The sequence below is a fragment of the Meles meles genome, chromosome 15, assembly GCF_922984935.1.
Source record: "Meles meles chromosome 15, mMelMel3.1 paternal haplotype, whole genome shotgun sequence".
Classification (NCBI taxonomy): Eukaryota; Metazoa; Chordata; class Mammalia; order Carnivora; family Mustelidae; genus Meles; species Meles meles.
In genome coordinates, this window is record NC_060080.1 from 50,131,051 (window position 1) to 50,146,503 (window position 15,453).

Genomic DNA, 15,453 nt, shown 5'->3' on the forward strand with positions numbered 1-15,453 from the left:
CTATTGTCCTTTCTGAGTGAGAAGCTCTAGGGTGGGGCCTGAGAATGCATTTGCACCAAGTTCCCAGGTTGCTGCTGGTCCAGGGTCTGCACTTGGAGAACCACAGCCCCAGAGCTCTGTATTTTGTGAAATAAGCAACAATTCACTCATAATCCCCTCTTTCCACTGTGGGGGAATCATGAGTATGTAGGACCATTGCAGATAAAAACCAATTTATTGGGACGCCTGGGTGGCTCAGTTGGTTAAGTGGCTGCCTTTGGCTCAGGTCATGATCCCAGCATCCTGGGATTGAGTCCCACATCAGGCTCCTTGCTCGGCAGGGAGCCTGCTTCTCTCTGCTTCTTTCTCTGCCTCTGCTGCCACTCTGCCTGCCTGTGCTCTCGCGCTCTCTCTGACAGATAAATAAATAAATAAATAAAATCTTTTTAAAAAATTTATTTAGCACCTATTCTGTATTTTTTCACACTATGACTTTCAGTCCTCACAACTGCCCTGTGAGGTAGGGACTGCCCCCATTTTTCAGATGAGGGACCTAAGGCACAGACGTTAAGACCTGCCCAAGGTGACCCAGCTCATGCTGGCAGGCTTCATTCTGCTATACAGTATTGAAGGAGCCTGCTCTGTAAACAAAAATCATCTGGGAAAGCCCTATATAAAGGTTTTTTTCAACATCCCCTACACAGCTGTGAATGGTGTTGAGCAAGACCACGGCGGGGGGGGGGGGGGGGGGGCAAGAATCATTTCTCCCGATGAATGGTTCCTCCGGGCAAGGCATTCTGGGAGGCCTGAGTCCCCTGCAGATCCACATTTCAGTGAGCTGAGAGTCCCAGGAAGGGCTAGGGAGGAAGCAGTCAGGGGAAGCTGTCAGGATCTTCGAGGAGAAACCATAAGATCATGATTCTTACACAGGAAGCAGGGAATGACAGCCTTCTTTGGGGGCAATGATGCTTGGTCGAAATACTGAGTAAACTGACATGGGGAGATGCTCATTACAACGCCTAGTGCCGGAGTGGAGAAAGCACGGCCACAGGAGCAGCAGCCGGGGTGCCTGCTGGGGTCCCATGAGCAGGAGAGCCAGCACGGGTGGGCAGGCTGTGGAGATGTGTGTACCCTGCCAGCTCCAGGCAGGACCTGGGAAGGGATTTCTCAAATGTAAACCCCAGTGAACCTTCTGGCAGTTGGAGAAGGTGAGGCCCCTGGGCAAAGGAGAGGTCAGAATGTGCACCTAGTGACAGGAAACAAGGCATGAGGGGCTGGGGCTAGAAGGAACAAGGTGAGGCCGGGCTCAGGAAGCTGTGAGCATCTGCCACGATGCAGGGTGGGACTCAGGCCTCAGGCATCCCCTGAACCTGCTCCTGAGCACAGATCTCTGGCTGGTGCATGAGGTGCCCAGAGCCAAAAATCAAAGCAGGCCCCAGATGCTCCCTTCTGGGTCTAATATAGTCTGAAAACCTGAACTTCTATACAGTTCCCTCCTTAGCCTTGGTGGATTTTATTTTTCTCTACTGCTCCAGAGAAAGCCATCTGCTTCAGAATCAAAGGAAGTTTGTTTCAGTGGACATGGGGTTCCTTTCTGTCATCGGGTCTCTTTGGCAAGAGGAACGGCCACCAGCGGTATCTTTAATTATGGCTTTAGACTACAAGATCTCAAGATATGCAGGGAACTAGGGGAGGCACACATGGCCTTGTCCTATGAGAGACAGGTCCTCCATCATCTGGCCTGAGGTAAATGCTGCGGCCGAAGTCCCAGGATACCAGAGCCCTTTGAGGCGCCCCGGAGATGGAGAGGGTGGGGTCTCCTACTCTGAGTCTGGGGAAGGGGCGAGTTACAGTGGCTCAGGTGACTCGGGGGATAATGCAGCGGTGGAGACAGAAGGCCAGCGGCTCTTGGAGCAGTGCTTGGAGGACAAATGACAGACAGGAGGCTTGAGGTGCCAGGCCCAGCTTGGTAAAATGGCTGTGGGAACCCAGTTGACAGAAGTGGCTCCCGGATTCCTCGTCGCTGATTCTGCTGAGAAGGGAGAGAGGGGGGCACCTGTTCCTCCTTTCCAGCAGCATAGCCCATGCCCCTCCTCCCACCCATCCCTGCCATCACTATCCTGATGAAAGGAGCAGCACTCGCTGTGGAAATCCCAGTCAGCTCTCCGGCTGCCCGCTCTGGGCCCGCCAGTGGGCCTGGTTCCCTTACCAGAGCAAGGTGCAGAAGGCAAGAATGGAGCTCCCGGGCGGCATCGGGCTGGGAGCTGCCTCTCAGAGTCTCCTGGAACACAGCAGCTGCCTCTTCAAAACGCTTTCGTCCCAGAGTGATTAGAAAGAGGAAAGTTTAGGTATCAAGGTGGGGAAGGAAATTAAAACTGTCCCGTTCCTCAAACTCACCTCAGCTCCTAGTACCACTGACACTGTGACACTGTGGTACCAGCTTTACTAGAAAATGTCAGTACAGACCCAATCCCTACCCCATGCTACCCAAATTCCACCCACACTTCCAATCTCAGATCCCTTACCTGCAGTCCCATCAGGGCCTTGCCCAGGCGGAAAAGGCCCCGGGGCCAGCCCGGTCGCAGGGTGAGGGCCACTTGGGCATCAGCCAGGGCCCACATGGGCTGACCCAGCCGCTCATGGCAGAAAGAGCGGTTTCCAAATAACCTGGTAAAGACAAAGTGACCAAAAGTCTAGATCCGCAACGCTCTGCCTCACCCTGACCTCCCAGCACAGCGGCCAAGCCCCCACTCACCGATAATCCTGGGGGTTGAGCTTCAAAGCCTGGGTAAAGAGAACCACAGCCTTGTGGTAGAAGCCATTTTGGGCAAAGCTGGTACCCAGTGCTGGGGAGGAGAGAAGGTGGGAGGGTTGAGATGGGGCTATCCCGGGGAGGGTGAGGTAAGGAGGGAGAGAGAAAGAGAGAATCTCACTTGCTAGCTCCTGGCTCTGCTGTAAGGCAACTGCCAGCAGTCCCGGAGATGCCTACGGATGGGGAGCAAAGTCAAGCAGGATTCAGGCCTCAGCCTCCCCAAATCCTTCTCCTTTGCTCAAACAATGACTATTGCCAACTTCCCAACTTCTGTAATTCTTATGACAGTCCTGCAAGATGGGATCAGCCCTACCTTCCCTGTCAGTGATGGAGCCTACCCACATCTCTTAATCCTAGAGCCAGAGAACTTCTACTGGTCACCTCACCTCTGCTTTAGGACTCTGCCTGGGGCTCTCTTCTATTAGAGAGCTCACTTCCGCCTGGCCCATCTTTTCTTGGGGACTCCGGCTTTTGCCTCGAGGCTCCTGGCTCAGTCCCTTCTCTCTGCGGGCACTGGGAGGCCAATCCCCAACTTTGCGCAAAGCCAGAGACACAAACGTGCTAGATAGATCCAGCGAGTCCTGTGAGCAGAAAGGAAAGTTAGGAGGGAGTGGAGATGAAATGTGTCCTGGAGTAGGGAGAGAGGGAGGCGGGGTGGGGGGGTCCGAGACCAAGAAAGGAAGGAAGCTCTCACCTCTTCCTCACCACACTGTCCCTGAGAAGGGTTCCCCGGGCTGGATGGGGGGCTCCCATCCCCATTTGGGGTGGCCATGACCTGGAGGGAAGGCAGATGGGGATCACTTGAGCTGCCTGCCCTCTGAGCTCCCACCCTCCTGGCACCTAGTGTTCTTCATACCTGCTTGGAGACACTCACCTTGGGCTCCCCACCCTCCTGCTCCAAGCGCTCCTGTCGCTTGCGATCCTTTTGACGCTGCAATGATAATGATGCTGACGCTGATGATTTATTTTGAACGCTACATGTAAATACACACACACACACACAATCTGATTCTTTTTTTTTTTTTAATATTTTTTATTTATTTGACAGAGAGAAATCACAACTAGGCAGAGAGGCAGGCAGAGAGAGAGGAGGAAGCAGGCTCCCTGCAGAGCAGAGAGCCTGATGTGGGGCTCGATCCCAGGACTCTGGGATCATGACCTGAGCCGAAGGCAGAGGCTTTAACCCACTGAGCCACCCAGGCGCCCCCACAATCTGATTCTTAAAGCCAATTCTTTACATGTACAGTAGAGACTACAGGTCATGTACCAGGTTAAGAGCTTCACACACACTATCTCATTTGATCCCTGCAACTCCATGAGGTAGGTTTTGTTGTTATCCTTGTGTTACAGGTGAAAAAGCAGACAGGAGACGCACCAGGCAGAGGTCCCCCAGTAAGAAAGAGGCAGAATTCAGCCCAGGCGGCACAGTGTAACTCCAGAACCATCACACCATAGGGCTTCCATGAGACCCTCCCCTCCAGACTCTGAGCCTCCTGGGCCCCCTCTCTCAAGAGGATCCATTATGGGCTACCCCAAGTTCTTTCCTGTCCTCGCAATGTGTCCCCCTTTCCCTCTCCCCAATCCCTCTGGGTTCCCACTTCTCCTGCCCTCCAGCTACCTTCTTCTTGAGTCGTTTCTTCTCTGCTCTCTGTTTCATGCGCTCCTCTTCAGCCACCAGCTCCTCAGCCAGGTGGTTGGCTTCCTAGAGAAGAAAAGGCAGGTGACCGGAAAAGAGAGAGAGGGAGAACGAGAAAACCAAAGGGAGGCCAGCAGGATGGAAGGACCTTGAAAGGTCCAGATTAGGGGCCAGACAGGGCACATGAGGGCACATGGCACATGGCAGTTAGAAGAGCACTGGGCGAGGGGAGGCCCCTTGCTGACAGTCTCACCTCTTCTGTCAGCAGGAGCTTCTGGGGCATGGCCACCTGAAGTAGGCTGTCTGAGCCACCAGGGGAAGGGGCAGAGGGGCTAGGAGGACAGGGCTCAGACCCTTGACAAGGATATAGGAAGGACTTTCGGAGACCACAGTAGGTGCCCAATCCCTTGACCCCCTTGGCCATGTCACTCTGTCTAGGCGTTTTCCCCTCATCGCAGAAATGGTCCAGGAGGTAATCTGTCCGGAGGGACAGGGAGAAGGGAAAGAAAAGGTACATGAGAAAGAGGAACATCTGAGGGCCGGCCCTCCCCAGGGTACCAGCCTCCATCCCTGGGCTCGGCCCCTGCACGCCCCACCATGGTGCCAGAGCTGTAGCCGCCCGCTGCTCCTGTCCACATGGATCCGGTGCAGGCCCTGGGGATCACTCGCCACAAGCCGTTGAAGAAAATCCGCTATGTCCTGGGAGGGGGAGAAGAGGGGAGTTGGGGGGAGCTCTAGGAGAGAATGGGGGACTTGGCTGGGTTGACTCCTCCACCATGGAGACCACAACCCAACCACCCAACCTGGAGAACCTTACTGGCTGACCTTCTCCCCTGCTCAGGGCCTGAAGACACGCTGCTCTGGTTTTCCCGGTTTATCACCTCCTTCACCATCCTCCTGCTTCCCAAGCGTTCTGTGTGGCCCTCAGCCCAGCCTTTTCTATCATATAAGATCTCCTCCCCTTGACCTGCCACTATGTCAGCTACACTGAGGCCCAGAAAGAGCCCTCTTCCTTCCAGCTACACACCCTGCCATATCCTTAAATATAGGCAACTCCATAGAACCCGCTCTGGAGCTACATCACTCTGAAATGAGTGCAGCATCCCTGGCTGGCCTCTCCCCTGCATGTCGTCTGTTTCCCCCAAAACCAAGCTCTCAGAAGTTACTTCCCTACTCAGGAACTTCCAGTAATCCCCCGCTGCCAGGGCCATAGGCAGGATTGGGTCTAGCTCCTCACATTGGGATTTGGAGCCTTCCAGAAAGCCCGAACTGACCCTCCTAATCTTCCTCCATAATTTCCTCCTGCTTGGCTGCTGTTGTCCCTCTGTTCTCAGGTTTTTTCTAGTGTTGGGATCGTCCCTCCAACTGTCCCTAAATCCCTCCTGGCTCTGAGCTTCTCACCACACCTGTCTCACTTTCAAGGTTCAGTTCAAATTCCATCTTCCCTCAAACTTCTTCATCTCCAGTGATCTCTGCTCTCACTCAACCAAGCTGTATATACATGGTCTGTGTTATACAATTTAGAACCTTATTATTCACTGCTTTTTATTGCGCTTTCAATTGGCAAGAAGCATGGAACCGGAAAGAGCACTTTGCTGCCTGCATCTTAGTTCTGGCTTTGCCATACTGCCTGGCGATTGACTTTGGACAAGTCATTTAGCCTCTCTGAACCTTGGCTTCATCATTCACAACATGAGATAAGACTCTTCAAGGCTTCGCCTGTTACATTCTGTGGTTCTTGCAAGATTCCTCGTTTGGTGTCAGTTCTGGAGGAGGACAGGAGTCATCTCGTCCTTCTGGGGCCATTCAGGTATAAACAGAGCACACCCCTGACTAGGTGGTGGCCCACTGACTGAGAAACGTGGAAGCCACACGAAACACCAGAGTGCTAAACGAATGCATAGGAAGGACTTCAGCTCAGGGAGGTATGGTCAACTTTCTAAACAGTCTCAGCGGTAGGCTATCCTTCAGGAGATAGTTCTGACTCAACAGCATCTTCGTGACACTGCTGTGGGCTTTCATCAAGTCTTATTCTCAAATTCAATTTCCTGCTGGGTTTAATTCAATTTCTAACTGGCCCAGTCTAGCCATCTCTAAAAACAAACCAAAAAAAAAAAAAAGGGGGGATGATCTTGACCTTCTACCTCTCCCCAAGGCACAATCTGTGCTACTGTCTTACTTCACCATGTGGCCAGCCACGATCTGGCTCCCCAGTCCTCCATGAATCATCTCCTCTCCTCTGTTCCCACCTCTAGCTACAGTGGTCAGTGGTCTGTGAAGGTCCTACAACAAACCAAGTGTGTTCCCATCTCAGGGCTTATGTCCTTGTTACTTCCTCTCCCTGGAATGCTCTTTCCCCAGTGAATGGCTCACCCCTTCAGATCCCTGCCTGCTAAACCTTTCCCAGGAGGCCCTTTCTGACTACTCCCTTTAAAAAGAGAAACTCAACTTCATTCAGCACTCCCCACCCTTCTTATTTTTCCTTGTATTTTTCATATCTGGCATACTGTATTGTTTATTTGTTGACTGGCTGCCTCCACTAGATGCTTCTAATTCACTGACTCAAAGGATTTTTGTGTTTGGTTTACTGCTGTCTTCCCAGTGCCTAAAACTGGTACACTGGTGGTGCTCAGTAAGTGCGGTGAATGAGAAAAGGCAGAGTGATTGGTGAGGAGACTATTCCATTAGAGATGCAGCCAGGAGCTGGCTCTGAAGAACCCTGTGTGACCCAGTGAGTTTGGACTTTGTCTTGTTAGGGATGGGAGTGGACCTGATCTGGGGAGTGAAGCACTCAAGTCAAACACTCAAGTGAAACAGCACTGGGGTGGGGGTGAGGAGGACATGATTCTAGGGGCGGGATGTTTAGTTGGCAGGCCCCTATGACAGAAAGAATGAATTCTTAAGCTAAGACAGTGGCAGCAGAAGCAGGAATGGAAATGATGGGCTACAGTCAAGAGACATTTCCAGGGGCATCTAGGTGGCTCAATCAGTGAAGCATCTGCCTTAGGCTTCAGGTCATGATCCCGGGGTCCTGGAATGGAGTCCCACATGGGGCTCCCTGCTCAGCAGGGAGCCTGCTTCTCCCTCTGCCTCTCTCTCTGTCTCTCATGAGTAAATAAATAAAATCTTTTTTAAAAAAAGAGAGAGAGAGAGACATTTCCAAAGTGGATCTTAGAGACTGGCTAAATGTGTGAGGTAAAGGAAAGGGAGGATTATATACAATGATTCTCAGATTTCTGCATTAAGTAACTGGATATCCGTTTGTGTTACTAGCCAAAACTAAGGTTAGAGGAAAAGCAATCAACTTGCAAAATAGATGAATTAACTAACGGAATTGCTGAATTTGAGGTTTTGGTGATACCCAGGAAGCAGCTAGAAATACAGCTTCTTAAGTGCTCCCAAATCTGATCCTGTCCCCTCCTCAATAACCCTATCACCTACTTGAGGACATCCAAGCATTTCAAGCCACTTGCTGCCTAGCCCTCCCCCCCCTCATTTCTTGCAGTTCCAACCAAACCACTCAAGTCTCACTTCAGTGATGTTTTCTAAACTTTTCCTTGCCTTGGAGTCTTTGCTCACACTCTTCCCTCTATTCATATTATCTTACCCTAAAGAACTCCCATCCACTCCCCAATTCTCAACTCAGACCATCGTCCGCCCAATCCTACCCACTTTCACCACCCTCCATTTGCCACGCGCTCCTCCAAGCACGAGCCCCAGGCTACGCCTCTACCGAGCCCTCCGAGCCCAGTGTGGCTGGAGAGAGGTGTGACCCAGAGAAACGGGGCGAGGGGGAGCTAGGAGTCCTTTTACCTCGGCGCCGTAGTCCTCGGGACCGAATTCCTGGCAGAGTTTGGGGACAGCAGCGACCTCCAGCGGGCAGCCAGACTGCAGAGGACAGTCTATAGTAAACGAAGGCGGTGGCGCGTCAAGGGAATTGGGAAGGATGGGCCGGAGCCTTTCGCCCAAACCGTGAAGCACAAGACCCTACTGAAAACAGGTAAACCCAAGTGGGGCTGTCCCTCCCCTCCTGGACCTCCTTGTCGTCTTGTCACACCTGCTTACCTAGCTTTATCCGCCCCACTGCCTTCGGAATCGGCGCCATCTCCCATCAACAGTGATCCGAAAGTGAAAGACCGCCTGGTATTACCGCCGGGAGGTTGGGGGGGATGGGGGGGCGGAGTAGCACAGGGTAGACCGCCATCTTTGTTAGGGGCAGAAGCCTTCGCTTACGGAGCGCGAGAGAGTCCACGACGGTCCCGGCGGCTCCCGGGCTAGAGATGACGGCTCTTGGGACGGGGCGGAGTCCCGGCGGCAGTGGGCGTTGGGCAGTGCGGGGAAGTGGGAATCGTTAGGTTCGTCCCGGACGCGGCGCCCCATGGCCCAGGCATCTCGCTCTGGTGGCCTTCTGCCTCCGCTTCCTACCGTACCGCCGTTGAGGGCGCAATCCGGAGGCGCTGTGGAGGAGCAGTGGGAGAGAAGGCAGGCGGGGACTCCTGGCGGGGACTTTCGTGGTTGGTCGTGGCTGCCGGTTGCCGGGAGCATCCCCTGCCTAGACCCGCGGCCAACTGGAGCTCGGGGAGGGCGGCCGTGGTGGGCGGCGCCGGCGGACGCCAGAGAGCACCACGACGAGGGCGCGGCGGACTGGTGGCGGGAGGCGGCAGCCGGCCGCCCGATCCCTCCCGCACTGCAGCGTCTCCGGGCCGTGTTGCTGCGGCTGCATCGCGAGCGGGAGCAGCTCCTCCAAGCCCGGGACTGCGCCCGCCACCTACAGGCGGCCGTGCGCCTCCTGAGGATCTTGAGTGACAGCGCGCCGGGCCCTAACCCGGGCCCCTGGCCTCAGCTGTGCCGCGACCTGCTACCGCACCCCTCCCGAGGAGCTGTGCTGCAAATCGGCCTACGGGAGACTCCCGTACCGTTACTCCTGGCGCGCCCTATCGGACTGGCCGCCCAGAGCCTGGATGCTGCCATCGAGATGCAGCTTCGGGCTCTGGGTCGGGAGGTGGCCAGCCCCGGCTTGTCTTCCCAACTTGCCGACGTGCTGCTGGCGCTTCCTGCCTACCACCAGCTGCAGGAAAAAGCCTTGAGCCATGTCCCCGGAGCAGCGCGCCCTTTCCCGCCGGCCCGTGTGCTCCGCCTCCTGACGGGGGAGCGGGGTTGCCAGGTGGCGGGTCAGCTGGGTGAGGCTCTCAAGGGAGCGGGCTTGCGGGATCAGCTCCGCAGTCGATGCCAAGAAGAGCGGGAGCTGCTGCCGGGGCTGCTGGGACTGCTGGGGGGCGTGGCGGATTCAGCCACCAGTGGACTGGGGCTTGAAGGGGCTGGAGCCCTGTGGAGCCGGTACTGGACCCTGCTGTGGGCAGCTTGTGCCCAGAGTCTGGACCTAAGTCTAGGACCCTGGAGGGACCGCAGGGCAGTGGCACAACAGCTGAGTCAGGCACTGGGTCAGGGTGAGTGATGGGGCCTGGATGGGCCTTTGGGCAGACCGGGGTCTCCTTTTTCTCCCTAGCCACAACACTCCCCTGCCAAGCAGACTGAGGAAGCAGGCCCTTTAGAATGAACACTACCTCCCCCACCCCTTACTCCCAACCTCTCTAACCCCCTCCTGACCCGACAGGCTCTAGCATCTGGGTTTCAAGGCCAGTCTTCCTTTCTACTCAAGTCTTGAGTCTTAGTGGCAGCCTCCCCTCTTCCTCCGTCATTGAGTGGGCGGTGGTTCTGGAAAAGAGAGGCCTCTTTTCAGGCTCCAGAGCCATTTCTCCCACTAGCATCCCTGCCTCAGGAGTGTGAGAAGGAGTTGGCTTCTTTGTGTCGCAACCTGTTTCATCAGTCTCTTACCTGGAGCTGGGACCAAGGTGAGAAGGAAGGGGCATTGGGAGTGAAACAGCCCCAGACTGCTCCTTCCTCATCAGATCTTATCCCTCATCTTCAGGCTTCTGCCAGGCTTTGGGATCTGCTGGTGAAGATCAGAGCAGCCTTGCCTCATCCTCTCATACCACTGAACTTTTGCAACAGCTCTTCCCTCCTCTCTTGGATGCCCTTCGAGAACCCAGGTCAGGGCTGCTCCTCTGTCAGCCTCCAGGTGAGACAAGGCGCTGGGTATGGAGGAACAGGACAGTTGAAGATGTCCCCATTATTCCTTTACTCTGTTCTGAAGCCTGCTTCCTCCCAGAGGGGTTCTGCGACCCCTCAGATACTCCATCCTCCTCTCCCCAGGTCCCGCACCACTTGCTCTGGGGCTCTGTACTCTGCAGACCACCTTGGTCTGGTTTCTGGGCAAAACTCAACAGCATCTGGCAGCGTGGTCCCCAGGTTCCTTCCTGGTCCTGATCCAGAAGAACTTACCTGTGAGTAGCTAGCAAGTGGGAAGGGGAGCAGCCTGGGCTGGGCTCAAATCTCACTTCCTGTTTCTGCCAAAGCCTCTACTGCACGAGGCAGCAGCTCTGTCTAGACTGGCGGCAGAGGAAAGTTTGGGCCTGGAAGTGGAGCAGCAACTGGGCCTGGAGATCCAGAAGCTAACTTCACAGATCCAGGTAAGAAGAGCAGGGGCACTGTGTGAGACAGAAAAAGAAAAAAAAAAAAAAAAAAAAAAGAAGAGCAGGGGCCCTGACAGTGGTAGTTGGAGAGTCAGTTCTGTGCCCAGTTTGGGGGGTGGGGTGGTGGTGATAGTCACAGAACATTCCACTGACTTGGAATCTCCTTGGAGTCTCTGCTGATTTTATTTTTTCTTGCTCTGTTCATTTTTGTTCTCTCTTTCCTTCACTTGTTATGGAAAACTTCAAACATAAACAAAATTAGAGAGAAGAGTATAATGGACCCCCATATTCCTACCACTGAGGCTTTAACAATTATCAGCTTGTGGTCAATTTTGTTTCATCTATATGTCAGGCTCTCATTTTGTGATGCTAACAGCCACTGATGATCACTGCCTAGATCCATTATTTCATTAGGGGGTACAAAGTGGTGATATTCCAATTCTATCATATCTTTATTTATTAGTACTTACTCCTATAAAGAAATTTGCCCTCATTAGTTACTTGGTTACGTTGAAGTATATTTTGTAAAGAAAAAGCAAGATAAATGATTGAATCTTTCCTTTTACCTATTAGCTTTTTTTTTTTTTTTTTTTTTTTTTTAATTTGACAGAGAGATCACAAGTAGGCAGAGCAGCAGAGAGCAGGGAGGGAGGGAAGCAGGCTCCCCACTGAGCAGAGAGCCCGATATGGGGCTCAATCCCAGGACCCTGAGATCATGACCTGAACCGAAGGCAGAGGCTCAACCCACTGAGCCACCCAGGTGCCCCTATCTACTAGCTTTTTTTTAAAAAAAGCTTTTATTTATTTGAGAGAGAGAGAGAGAGAGAGAGAGAGCGCGCACATGTGCACAATCAGAGGGAGGGGCAAAGGGAGAGGGACAAACAGACTCCCTGCTCAGTGCACAGAGGTTGGGGTGGAGGGCTGGATCCAAGGACCCAAGATCATGACCTGAGCCAAGGTCAGCCCCTTACTTACTAGCTTTGAGAGTATGTTCTCCTCTTTTCTCTGTTTATCATTTACATTTTTATTTTTTATTTTTTTTAAAGATTTTATTTATTGGACAGACAGAGATCACAAGCAGGGAGAGAGGCAGGCAGAGAGAGAGAGAGAGGAGGAAGCAGGCTCCCTGCCAAGCAGAGAGCCCGATGCGGGGCTCGATCCCAGGACCCTGGGATCATGACCTGAGCGAAAGGCAGAGGCTTTAACCCACTGAGCCACCCAGGCGCCTCCATTTACATTTTTATTAAAGTAATACATGTCCATAGTTTAAAAATGAAGTAGGATATTATTTTAGAAGTCTTCTAATGAAAAAAATAGCACTTTAATTGCCCCCAACCTACTTCTGATTCCTATTCCACAGTGATAAGCTTCATCTATTCTTGCCTGTCTTCTAAGATTTTATTTTATTCTAAACTTATGACTAGTATTATATTTTTATTTTAATTTTTCCCCATTTTGCACAGTATCTGCTCCTACTATGGAAGATGTTTCAGTTTTTTTTGTTTTCTCTTCCTGCCCCAGTTTCTCCTGTGCCCTGAATAGGGGCAAGGCTATAGAGTTCAGGCTTTGTCCCTCTGCTCCTTTTTTCTCCACATATCTGCTTACTCACAGTGCCTTGGTGCTATGCACTGCATAGTTTAGCCCTAATCTATGATCTGCACCTGCCTGTTCCACCTCAGTTTATTGCTGTCTCCTTCAACTCAACATACTCCAAAGCAGGCTTCTCATGAGGGCGTTGCCCAATGATGGCCATGGGAATCCCCTGAGGAAGGCAGGCCATGGCAGGCATGTCATTACAGAAGCTCTCTACAGGGTCTGTGGCTCAAGGTGGTGGCTATGCAGCCTCAGAAGAGTGGCAGGGGTTACTGGAGATGGGACGTTCATAGTTCCTTGAGGGAGTAATGGGGAGATGACTGACCAAAGCAGAAACTCCCTGTTGGAGTTTCTGTGGAGGATAAAGTAGGTTGGCATAAAATTGTGGAGGGCACTGAACACCAGCCCACAGAATTTGGGCTTTGTCTCATGAGAGATGGAAAACCACGGGAGGAGCAGGAGGGGAACAGTGGAGACCGTGATAGAGTCTCATTCAGCTGCAGCTGTCAGGTTGGGAAGTAAGGAGACCTAAGAGAAGGGTCCAGCTCTTGCTAGTTGTGAGAACAGGGACAGGAACAATGTGCTTACCATGTGAACTAACCATTGTGGGAAGGACTCTGCATGCCTTGTTCCTCTAGGAACATCTCAGGCAGAAAGACTCTTTCATAATGTGAACTTGTGTTTCCTCAGAGTATTGAATGCAGGGAGATTCCTAATAAATGTCAGTCAACAAAAGGGTAATTTCCTTGGCATAAATAAGAGGGAGTCTGGGTTTTCAGAAGAGAGGAAGAATTGGATTTAAGATAGGCCACTGTCAGGATATGTACCAGAAGCTGCATGGGCTCCACTTCTCCCTGTCCGGCCCCCAGGCCCCTTCTTCTCTTCAGGCTAACAGGCATCCAGTCACCTTGTCTTTACAGAAGCTGCTACCACATTACCCATTTCTTGGGGTTCTTCTCCAAAATAGGCTGAAGAGACCCCTCTTTTTTTGCTCTCCCATTCCAAAAAGATAACCTATCAAAGCACAGAAACCAAACCAGCACATGGGCCTTTTCTTGCTTTATAGGTTACACTACTCTGGGAAAATGGAAGTAGGGTGTAAAAAATATTCAGTGTTAAGGACATTCCAAAGGTTCCTGAATCTCAGAAAGTTAAAGTCATTTTTCCTGGTCTGCATATAATTCCTGCCTTCCTTTCACAGTTGATGGAAGACCATACAATTCCCTTTCTTCAGCCTCTGCCTGTCTGTAGGTAATGCAGACCCCTCTCTCTAGCATTTGCTTTGGAACATTCATAGTGGTGAGGGTGTGTCCCTGTTTTTTTCCTCTTGATGTTCCTATAAAGTAAAATTAACCTGGAGGACTTCTAGAACCTGAACCAAGCTGAAGAAAGCAGGGTAATCCTATGGCAATTGTCTATAATCTTTTCTGGGTCCTGGCCTTTAGGAAGACCCAATAAAAGTTAGGGTATCTCTTGTCAGAATGGTCCAAGCCCGAACTGTATTACGCATACAGTTCTGTTCTGGGGCTTTATGGAAGCCAGTTTAAACACCTCAGATTTAGAAGAGCATCATAACTTGGCAAGTCCCTAACAGGTAAGCCCCCTTCATTTTTTCCATATGTCCACAGCTCCTGCCTGAGGAGTCACTAAGTCTCTTTTTTCAAGAATGTCATAAACAAGCCACACGGGGCTTCGAAATCTACATGCCACGGGGTCGGTACTGGCGGCATCGTCTCTCTCCCGGTAACTCCTCTTCCCAGCATCCCCTTCCACAGTTCCTAAGGGGTAATAGTCTTCTGATCCCTCCAAATCCTAGATCTACTGCTCTGTCTCCATCCTTGTCCTTGCCTTCTGTGCTCCTGCAAATCCTGTCGTCTTCCCCCAAACACTCTGTTAGGGGCTTAACGGATCTCCATAGCCTCATATCCTGGTCTTTCTCTTCTCTCACTCCAGAACTCCCCAGCATTCCTAGTGAGTATGCTGGGTTGGTGGTTCGCACTGTCCTGGAGCCTGTGTTGCAAGGATTGCAGGGATTGCCACCTCAAGCGCAGGCCCCTGCCCTTGGCCAGGCACTGACAGCCATCCTGGGTGCCTGGCTAGACCACATCCTGGCGCACGGGATCCAGTTCAGGTGGGGAGAAAAGGAGGCAATGGCCGAGGGCTAAATGGAACTGGCAAAGGGGAGGGGATAAGTGGGGCAGAGCAGTTGCAGAGGCAGTAGAGGCCCGGGGCCACATTGTACCCTGGCCTTCACTCAGCCTGCAGGGGGCGCTGCAGCTTAGACAAGACTTTGGAGTGGTCCGCCAGTTGTTGGAGGAGGAACAGTGGGGCCTGTCCCCGGAACTTCGCCAGACTCTGCTCACACTCAGCATCTTCCAGAGACTGGATGGTGCCCTGCTGTGTCTATTCCAGCAGCCCCTGCCTAAGTCTGAGGTCCAGAGGAGGCCCCCCTGTTGCTGTGAGTCACTCTTCCCCAACTCTAGGCTCCTTGCCCTGCCTCTTGCTACTTTATGTATCCTACCTCCCATCCTCATCAGTTTCCTCGTGTGGTTGTCAATCGTTGTCAAACCCCTCCTCCTGCCTACTGCCTGTTTTCGACTCCTGCCTTCCCAGGTACATGCAATGAGGTCCAGTCCATCGAACTGCCCAGCAGCAGCCTCAACAGCCTAGAAAGCTTGGAGCCCCCTCTTCGGCCTGGATCACCCTCAGCCCAGACAGCTCAGCTGCTAAGCACACTGTGGGGAGGGGGACCTAGCCCAGAAGCTTACCTGGTGGGAAATCAGCAGGCCTGGCTGGCCTTGAGGCAGCACCAGCGCCCGCGTTGGCACTTGTCTTTTCTTTCCTGCCTGGGGATCAGCCCTGAATCCTAAGGAGCCTAGGACCAAGAGCCACAAAGTCAG

At 52.6% G+C, this 15,453-nt stretch overlaps 2 protein-coding genes across 8 annotated transcripts; one reads left to right on the plus strand and one right to left on the minus strand.

The window, feature by feature from the left end:
• Positions 1-442: 442 nt before the first annotated feature.
• Positions 443-8,623, minus strand: TTC31 (tetratricopeptide repeat domain 31). 3 transcript variants are annotated; one of them, XM_045978821.1, is made up of 13 exons: positions 8,493-8,623; positions 8,241-8,329; positions 5,024-5,126; positions 4,681-4,904; positions 4,410-4,493; positions 3,666-3,722; positions 3,486-3,566; positions 3,178-3,372; positions 2,913-2,964; positions 2,735-2,825; positions 2,505-2,646; positions 2,189-2,290; positions 443-2,008 (listed from the first exon to the last, which is right to left on the minus strand). In XM_045978821.1, exons 1-13 carry the CDS (start codon positions 8,530-8,532, stop codon positions 1,712-1,714), a joined length of 1,557 nt encoding a protein of 518 aa, XP_045834777.1. In that variant the 5' UTR covers positions 8,533-8,623; the 3' UTR covers positions 443-1,711. The 3 variants fall into 3 exon arrangements, with proteins under 3 accessions (XP_045834777.1, XP_045834776.1, XP_045834778.1); XM_045978820.1 differs by having other exon boundaries at positions 443-2,011; XM_045978822.1 differs by having other exon boundaries at positions 443-2,011; positions 4,681-5,126; positions 8,241-8,315; positions 8,493-8,617.
• Positions 8,624-8,799: 176 nt separating this feature from the next.
• On the plus strand, positions 8,800-15,423 carry CCDC142 (coiled-coil domain containing 142). Of its 5 annotated transcripts, none has more exons than XM_045978807.1 (9): positions 8,800-9,874; positions 10,193-10,279; positions 10,357-10,506; positions 10,641-10,771; positions 10,844-10,957; positions 14,182-14,296; positions 14,507-14,684; positions 14,812-15,011; positions 15,167-15,423. In XM_045978807.1, the coding sequence occupies exons 1-9, from the start codon at positions 8,806-8,808 to the stop codon at positions 15,421-15,423; spliced, it is 2,301 nt and encodes a 766-aa protein (XP_045834763.1). In that variant the 5' UTR covers positions 8,800-8,805. The 5 variants fall into 5 exon arrangements, with proteins under 5 accessions (XP_045834763.1, XP_045834766.1, XP_045834767.1 ...); XM_045978810.1 differs by having other exon boundaries at positions 14,933-15,011; positions 15,167-15,362; XM_045978811.1 differs by lacking the exon at positions 14,507-14,684 and having other exon boundaries at positions 15,167-15,362.
• The last annotated feature ends 30 nt before the right edge of the window (positions 15,424-15,453 follow it).

Excerpts from the sequence above, each read along its gene's own strand:
- TTC31 (XM_045978820.1), bottom strand. The coding sequence starts at position 8,532 with ATGGCGCCGATTCCGAAGGCAGTGGGGCGGATAAAGCTAG. Across the intron at positions 4,905-5,023 it reads GCTACAGCTCTGGCACCATG|ATTACCTCCTGGACCATTTC; the intron begins GTGGGGCGTGCA and ends CCCTCCGGACAG. Across the intron at positions 3,373-3,485 it reads GACAGTGTGGTGAGGAAGAG|GACTCGCTGGATCTATCTAG; the intron begins GTGAGAGCTTCC and ends TTCTGCTCACAG.
- CCDC142 (XM_045978807.1), top strand. The coding sequence starts at position 8,806 with ATGGCCCAGGCATCTCGCTCTGGTGGCCTTCTGCCTCCGCTTCCTACC. Across the intron at positions 10,772-10,843 it reads TGATCCAGAAGAACTTACCT|CCTCTACTGCACGAGGCAGC; the intron begins GTGAGTAGCTAG and ends TTTCTGCCAAAG. Across the intron at positions 14,297-14,506 it reads GCGGCATCGTCTCTCTCCCG|AACTCCCCAGCATTCCTAGT; the intron begins GTAACTCCTCTT and ends CTCTCACTCCAG.